Raw genomic sequence first — 8,350 nt, 5'->3', positions numbered from 1 at the left:
ACCCGTCGGCTTTCCATGGCTGTCATGCGACCAGCTATTGCAGTTAATAATACAACAGCTTCTTGGCATTTTTGTGTTTCTTTTTATCGCTAGTACCTCTTGCCACAAGTTCCCAGAATCCTTTGCGGTTTTACCCCTGAATGACGTCACATTTTCAATCTTTATCCTGGTGGGCCGGGCTCTAGTCAAAATGCCCGGGCCGATTTTTTGTCCCAGTCCAGCCCTGGGTGTAAGAGATCATTTTAGGGTGGCACATGCCACCCCATGCCACCCTTCAAGATCCGCCCCTGGAAGAACATAACAACTGACTGTTAAATTTCCTTGAAACTATCAAACAGGCATACACTTGTCTCCCGCACCCTGGTGTCCAAACTCACGGGTGTGTTCACACGCCAACTTGGTTGCGCTTCACGTGGGCTGCTCAGCTCGTGGGCCGTGCGGCCGCTGTGAAGTCAAACAAACTATACGAGAGAACCTGCCACGCAATTGGTTAGCGTCGTGAAGACCCAGCTACGTCAGCGCCCTCCCATTCGCTTTAAGAAGAGGGCGTCAAGTCTCGCGGTTAGGCAATGTGTTTGTCGTCACTCTTCACTGCCACGCTTCCAAACACGGTAGGCAGCTGTCATGGACCACATTAAAGATGGATGGTTTACAGAGTCTTGTACGCTATGGCCAGGGCAAGCAATGAGTCTCCAAGTAGAGGAGGTCCTCTACCACAAGAAATCCAAATTTCAAGATGTTATGGTTTTCAAGAGGTGAGAACAGTGAGGCTAACTTCACTTAGCTAACGCTGCTAGCTGTTAGCTGTGCTCGCACTGAATGAGCAACCTAGAGCATGATTTTTTTCCCCAGATGGTTGAAAGATACGACGTTTTTTAAGCTTGGCTCGTGATTTGCATGTCATTGAAACTTTAGTGTAAACTTTAAGGGTAACGCTAGATTCATTTAAGTCGCGGTACATGTATTTGTTTAATGGTACTAAGCATGTGGTTACACATCTGAATCCTACGGAAGCTCTTATGTAAAAGTGATCCTGTTGCCTCATGCTGTGCTGTAATGCTACTTTCCAGCAAAACCTACGGAAATGTGCTGGTGCTGGATGGAGTGATCCAGTGCACAGAGAGGGATGAGTTTGCCTATCAGGAAATGATTGCAAACCTTCCCCTGTGTAGCCATCCTTGTCCTAAGAAGGTATTTCTCGTAAATGTGAAACAACAGTACATTCGGGATATTTCCAGCTGTGACGGTTATATTTGCATTTTCACAGGTGCTCATCATTGGTGGCGGAGACGGGGGTGTGCTAAGGGAAGTGGTGAAGCATCCGCTGGTGGAATCAGCGGTTCTTTGTGAGATAGACGAGGTAGGAGCAACAACTCTGTTAATTTATGATGTAGGGATTGTCCTCTCTGCTGCCTTTGATGACATTTTTATGTTGTCTTCTCTTTAGGATGTGATTAATGTGTCAAAGAAGTTCCTGCCAGGGATGGCCAAAGGGTTTTTCAGTCCCAAGCTCACCCTCCACATTGGTGATGGCTTTGAATTCATGAAGCAGAATCAGGACGCCTTTGACATAATAATAACAGATTCATCAGACCCAGTGGGTAGGTGCTGCTTAAAGTCCCACAATCCTTGTGTGTCCAAAGAACTAATCAAACAACACAAATACGGGACACGCTTTAACGAGGCAGTCTCAATTAGAATCTCTTTAATTGTTATTTCAGGACCTGCTGAGAGCTTGTTCAAGGAGTCTTACTACCAGCTGATGAAGGCAGCATTGAGAAGTGGCGGAATTATTTGTTCCCAGGGTAAGTTTATATTTCACTGGACTTGTGCATTAAAAGCTGGCTAATAAGTAACATTTTGAGTCTGCTGAAGATGTTACTGTTATTCAGTTAGTGAATGGATTATTTTCTGTTGAGTTGTTCCCTTCAGATTGAGTAATGCCAAAAGATGGGAAAGTAACACTTTTTTTTTTTTTTTTTTTCTCCTCCCCTCTCCCCGCCTCTTGCTTTTGTAACTGACAGGCGAGTGTCAGTGGCTCCATTTGGAGCTGATAAAGGAGATGCAGACCTTCTGCAAAACCCTATTCCCTGTGGTGGACTACGCCTACAGCACCATTCCAACTTATCCCAGTGGCCAAATTGGATTCATGCTCTGCAGTAAAAATCCTGTAGGTGTTAAACTGTCATTCTCAGTTTGTCATCCACCACACTTCCCCAAGTGTTCTTGGATTGCCTAAAAAAAAAAAAAAAAAAAAGAAAATGCAGAAATGTTCCATAGCATAACAGTTTCTCCCTGATCATCCTTGTGCCTTGTTTGTTTTTTTTTTTAGGAAACACATTTCAGGGAACCAGTGAAAGCACTGTCAAAAGAAGAGAAGGAAAGTATGAGCCTTAAATATTACAACCCTGAAATTCACAAAGCGTCGTTCGTTCTCCCAGAGTTTGCAAGAAAGGTAAGTTGGTTTCAAATTTTAATAGTCTGTCCCACACTTGGGGGTGCAATCCACACAATGCCGAGGGGTATTTTCTGCATTTCACCTGGTGTCTTGTCTGACAGGTGCTCAGAGAAGCATGACCAGCAGCAAAGGGCCATGTGCATCCTTCAGCCAACCCTTAGAACATGGATAAACAACCTTTTTCGATGGCTTCTTGAACTCTACGTAGTTAAACGTCATCCCAAGATTTTCAGTTCAGAGAAAATATTGATTTTTGAGCCGGTCTTGCACACTCTTGTGTTGTCTTTCAGTTCTTCATGTAATTGTCTTATCTGCATTTTGTGAAGCAAACCTAACCTCATTCTGAAATGTTGTTTTTGTTTTTAATTCTGTTTTCTGTAAAACAATAAATTACACATAGCACAACATGTGTAATTGTTACATGGAGTATAGGAACCGCTCTACCATTTACAGGTCAAGTGAATAATACTTTGGCAGGTGGCTTCAATTTTATTGTGTCTGATTGGTGTATGTAATCCTCTACTGCACATTTATTTTGTGACCTTTTATTATTTTGATATCTTGTCACAATCATGGTTCAGAATACTGTCCACTACACAGAAACCCTATAGTGCCTGAAACTGGTTGCGCATAACCTACCAGTCTTATGGTCTCCTACTCAGAAGCTAAATGGAAAAAGATCCCTTTAAACAAAACAAAAAAGCACCTAATTGGTTTAGTTAAGGCTCAGCTTTGAGCGTCAGTTATCGAATACTGTAAAGAGATCACATTACATGCAAACTTAGAAATGTTACCAGAGCTGTCCAGTCCACGAATAGTCTTAACATATGAATTCATTATGCAGTTATAGCATGCAGTATTGGGTCTTGATTACTGGGTGTACTGTTTGTACTGTGTAAGAGTCTGACTGCAGGATGTGAGATCGTTTCTTTAAATGGAAATGTAATAGTTCAGTGATTTGAGCTAATGTAAGACATGATTTACTGTTAGCTATGGCTACCTTGACTCTTTACTGGGACATGGTGTTATACCTGAATGAATGAATTTGTCTTTTTTATAAGAATCATGAACTGTAATAAACTGGTAACGCAAAATTAATGGATCAATGGCTGGGTTATGTTTTGTTTTTCGAGGTCTGCATTTTCCAACCACGCTTTCAAGCTGCTGTTTGCTGCAAATGGTGAGCAGGTTCTGTGGGAGCAGTGTAGTGTTGAGACACGTGCAGCTTTGGTATTCAGGCACCAGGTGGCATCCTTGAATCTTTTATGTTTTAGGCCAGTCTCCGCGTTGGAATTATACTGCTGAAATTCTTTGAATTAGAGTAAAAGGCAGTCGGACCCTCTGAGCTGTTTAGTGTTTCATGATGGGAAGTGTCACTGTGGAACTTACCATTCAGTTGCGTCAACTCAAACTACTGTGCAAAAGCTCAGTCTTCACCAATATTTTTTTCATTTTTTATTATAATGGGACCAACCTGCAGTTCAGTGCTATGTTGTCACGCTGCTTTTACACAGGAGCTGTGCCCATAGCTGGATGATAAAGATCATTTGTGCTTGTGAGTGTTAATACTGTAATATAGGAAATGAAGCACATCTCTATGGGCTTGTGTTCGCACCAATGAAGCGACAGCCATGAATTTTTAATTTGACTGGGTTTTAATCTCCATACCACAGGAACAAAACTTGGGAATACAATAGACTGACATTAAAATTTATTTCTTCTACAGCTAAATTGGTGGCTTGTTTCCACGTGTACAGATTCACCTGTTTGTTTGATAACAAAAGCATAAAACCCTTATATGATCTGTGAGTCACTTAATTCTCAGCCATCTATTTCAGTTACTTGTTGAGGTGGTGACTCAACAACACGTAATAATGAAAATGGAGATTTTAATGCACATTAATGCAATCTTGGAGCACCTATAGTAGTCGCTGGGGGTTCCTTAAGTGTTTAAAGTCTCTTGCAGTGTCATCTGCAGATCCCTTTAAGCTGATGTTGCTGTATATTCCTCAAACACACTGAACTGCCAATACAACAATTTTTAACAGTCAGCTAATCTTTGGATTTGCTTTGGGCCAGCTTCAGATCTGCAGAAATCAACCCAGAGACTGTTGTGGAAGCATGAGAAATCCATTTGAACATATCAAACGAGGCATACGGGAATACGAGCGCCGCATGTTCCCTGCCAGCAGCAAAACAGTGAATCCTGTAAACTCAACTTAACTGTGCTTTTTCATGAAACGTCTCACAGGTTGACAGCAGATTAGCACACACTTTGAAACAAGGTCATCTCAGACAAGAAAGTATAATTAACTTCAGTGAGACATTTACCTCTTACACATTTTAAATATATATAGTATTAAATGGTTGGGGTTTTTTTGTTAAGCCATAAAATACAGTTTATGGTGTTCTTTGGTAAATAAGTTTATGTTATGTCACTATATTAGACCTATAAAATATTACTTTTTATGTAAGCAAACTTGATTAGTAGTTAAACCTGTGTAAAGAGTTGAGGAATAAATTTTTACTTATAATGTATGTTAATGGTATTGTGTAGAAAACCTCAGTGGCAGTTTTAGAATCCATTTGTCGTGCAGTGCGTCTGGTATCCATTGTGAAGCAAAGGACATTAATTCGTTTTCGATTCAGAGACGCCACATGCATCAAATCACGGGGCCCATGTTAATGCAAAGATAACCACAAGATCCTTATGGATCAGCACTAAACTACTGAACACTGCTGCTTCCTTTTTAACAGCTATGCTAACTCCACGAGATTGGTGATGTGCATTTCCTGAAGAGATTTCGGCGAGTCAGTGCGAGCGTCAGACCGTTCAATTGCAATCTGCAGGTGTCAAAGAGGCATATAGAAGCAATATGACAGGAATAGGATTTTGCCCGGGGTAGGGTGCCAAACAGCGGCCTGTGTTGGGAGTGGAAGATAAGCTGGCTCATGGTCAATTTGTATCTCTTTTAGATCTACTTTGACTCCTGCTACAGGGAAATGTGGCCGCTTTATTTAAGTGCTAAAAATGGTTCAGGCATATCCGTTGGTATCACACTTTAGATGAGCTGTGGAATTGTCCGTCCACCTGTCTGACAGGTATTCTCTGAGATTGTCTATCATAACTGCGAACGCATTAGTTGATGTCAAAACCTGGTAACGGGCAATTGACGTCGTCGTGCGCTGCAGATGTTTCCTCCCGATGAATCACATGTACGCAAGCCATCTCACAATTTGTCAAAAAGGTTAACTTTTAAACGGTTCCATTTGTTGTGTCCTGACCTCTTCATCTCTCCTCCTCTTTCATGCTCTCCTACACACCCCCAACGACATCCACACACGCGCACACACCCTCCACCCTCCGTCATACACCCACCACCCTCTACGTCAGTGGCAAACACGAAGGGGGTAGAGGCGTATAAAAGAGTGAGGGGCTTTAGAGGTAGAGCTGAAGAAACATCAAATCTTCTGAGCAGCTGCCACCAACTGCACTCCACTTTTTTCTCTCCCATCGTTCTTCTCTGGATCTCCGGCTAGTCTGAGCTGCTCAGACTCTCCTGCTCAGACACACACACACAGACACACACAGCCACACTGTCTTTGTGAGCCTCCTGCTCCTGTGACTGTAGCTCTGGTCGGTCACCTGCACTCCTGTCACAGCATGCAGCTCCTGGTGGTGTTAGCAGCTCTCATGGGGGTTGTGTTCAGCGTTAGAGCAGCTGCCGTGCTTCCTGTGGAGGATAGGAGCCCCATCCATGTGAACAGGGTGAGGAGATTGTTCGTATTGCTCATATTAGTTTGATGTTTTGTTTTTTTTTACTTTGAGGTGTAATTATTAATAAATGTATCCAGTTACTACATGGGAAATAGTTTGAATGATTCGAATTTTGAAAACAAAAATGTAACTTACAATAAAACAAAATCTGTGGTTATGTAAATAAATAGTAAGATATTTAAAAATGGCTTTTTTAAATTGAATTAAAACTGCTTTTAACTGACATGATTAATATTGTCAGTATATATAATTTAAAATGGGAAAAGTATTAATGATCTGTGAGCATCACAGACAAGTGTTTTAAAGTCACACTTCCATGATTTTTCCTCCGTGATAATATTATCTCTACTTTCTGATTCCTGGTTAGGAGCTGAGCAAAGAACGCAAGGAGCTGATCCTAAAGCTGGTGTCTGGCTTGTTGGATGGAGCTCTGGACACGAACATGCTGCCGGGAGAAGCGACACCTGTGGAGCTTGAGGAGCCGCTGGAGTCTCGTCTGGAGGAGAGAGCTGTGTATAACAGGCTATCGCTTCCCCAGCGTGACCGCAAAGCTCCCTGTAAAAACTTCTTCTGGAAAACTTTCACCTCCTGCTAACAGTGCCCAAAAAAACCCCCACTCGGCTCCGCCTGCCTCCGGTACTCCTTCTGTTCCAGCTCTACATAAACTGTGGTAGACCTCAGCTATACATATCATCTACACCTGTCACACATGCAACATCGATGGACTTCACTGAGACAGTGTGTCTGTTTGAATATTAATTATTTATGTATCTATTTATGTATACAATGTATGTAACAGTTTCTTTCAGGGTCAACAATAAAGCATGGATATAATATTTAAAATGGTGATAACAGTTAATTACTTTTTGTTTTTTGAAGGTCAAATTTTCCTTCTCCTGCTTCTGTAAAACAAATGCAAAGGCAGATTTCTTAAAAGTGTTGTAGCTGTATTTTTCTTTGCGACTAAAATAATCGAAATATTTCACGGCTTTCCTGTGTGCGAATATTTTTCTTTCTAAGAAACATTAAGGCGCAGCTGTGCCCTGTGGATACGGAACTTCTTTTTCAAAAGCACATCAAACATTATTTTCTTTTAAGTCTTTCTACTTTACCGGCATACACACAATAATAACCAGGGGCAGCAATACTGCTACAAAGACCGGATTTTCTATAACTATGAAGCATTAAAAAAGGAATAAACTGCCCCCTTTTATTTTTAAATTAATAGCCTTTTACTCATCTATAAATAAAACTATACCGTAAGTGAATTAAGTCAAAGTAGCTTGAGTATTAGTCCTTATTAATTCCTCACCACAGGTTGAGGGAGACGCTTCAGTGACTTATCACAGATCGTTAAACATGTCAGCATAATAGGAAAGTATATAAATCAGAAGCTCCTCCCGTGTTCACACAATCATGATACTCTGTTTCAGAATATTATGAGCAAAGTGGGGGAAAAGGAGAACGGCTGTCAAAGCACATCAACAAAAAACAATAAATGAAGGAAATAAATGAAAAGAGCGTAAAGTCAATATAAGCAAGAAAAATCATGTTGCACTGATGACAGTCTGACCTCAGCGTTTAATAGAAAAAGCCCAGAAAAGGCTTTGGTTGCATGTTAAGATAATGAAGCGAGACCTCCATCAACCTGCTAATACTCTCTCTGATTCTGACTCCCAGTCAGCTGCACGCCTGCCCAGTTCTCAATCAGTCCTGCTACAACTGCTCCACACCCTCCAGCCCTTCAGGCACGCTCAACCACCGTAAAATGAGTTTTTCTTAACCACTTATTTAGGGAAAAAGTGAAGTTGGTGCTGGCCGCAATCAAATATCGACTTCCAACTCGGGCCCACGGCCCCTATTAGCGAACTGATGGATTTCCTGTGATAAATGACATGCAGGTGAAATGTCCTGCTGTTCGCGCCTGTTCAAGCGAACCGTTTATTTTCACACGTGAATAAATGAACAATCATAAAAACGGAGCAACAAAAACAAACAGTTTAAGAGAGCACTGCTGAATAATGCAACAATCACAGAAGAACCTTTTGATGATTATTACGTTCCGTTCAAGGGTTTTAAAATTAACTGCCCTGGCTTTTCCTTTAAGTTTTGCC

At 41.4% G+C, this 8,350-nt stretch overlaps 2 protein-coding genes across 2 annotated transcripts; both read left to right on the top strand.

Annotated features, from left to right (window-relative positions):
* The first annotated feature begins 533 nt into the window (after positions 1-533).
* On the top strand, positions 534-3,556 carry srm (spermidine synthase). The gene is made up of 8 exons (XM_082518243.1): positions 534-755; positions 1,071-1,191; positions 1,268-1,360; positions 1,448-1,601; positions 1,722-1,805; positions 2,025-2,170; positions 2,333-2,455; positions 2,560-3,556. Exons 1-8 carry the CDS (start codon positions 625-627, stop codon positions 2,575-2,577), a joined length of 870 nt encoding a protein of 289 aa, XP_082374369.1. The 5' UTR covers positions 534-624; the 3' UTR covers positions 2,578-3,556.
* Positions 3,557-5,502: 1,946 nt separating this feature from the next.
* sst6.1 (somatostatin family member 6.1) lies at positions 5,503-7,194 on the top strand. Its single transcript, XM_082517533.1, has 2 exons — positions 5,503-6,227; positions 6,604-7,194. Exons 1-2 carry the CDS (start codon positions 6,123-6,125, stop codon positions 6,829-6,831), a joined length of 333 nt encoding a protein of 110 aa, XP_082373659.1. The 5' UTR covers positions 5,503-6,122; the 3' UTR covers positions 6,832-7,194.
* Positions 7,195-8,350: the final 1,156 nt, after the last annotated feature.

The sequence above is a fragment of the Aulonocara stuartgranti genome (genome assembly GCF_965226115.1).
Source record: "Aulonocara stuartgranti genome assembly, chromosome: 20".
In the NCBI taxonomy this organism is placed as follows: Eukaryota; Metazoa; Chordata; class Actinopteri; order Cichliformes; family Cichlidae; genus Aulonocara; species Aulonocara stuartgranti.
Note: the sequence above shows the minus strand (reverse complement) of the source record. Positions and strands in the feature narration are given on the sequence as shown.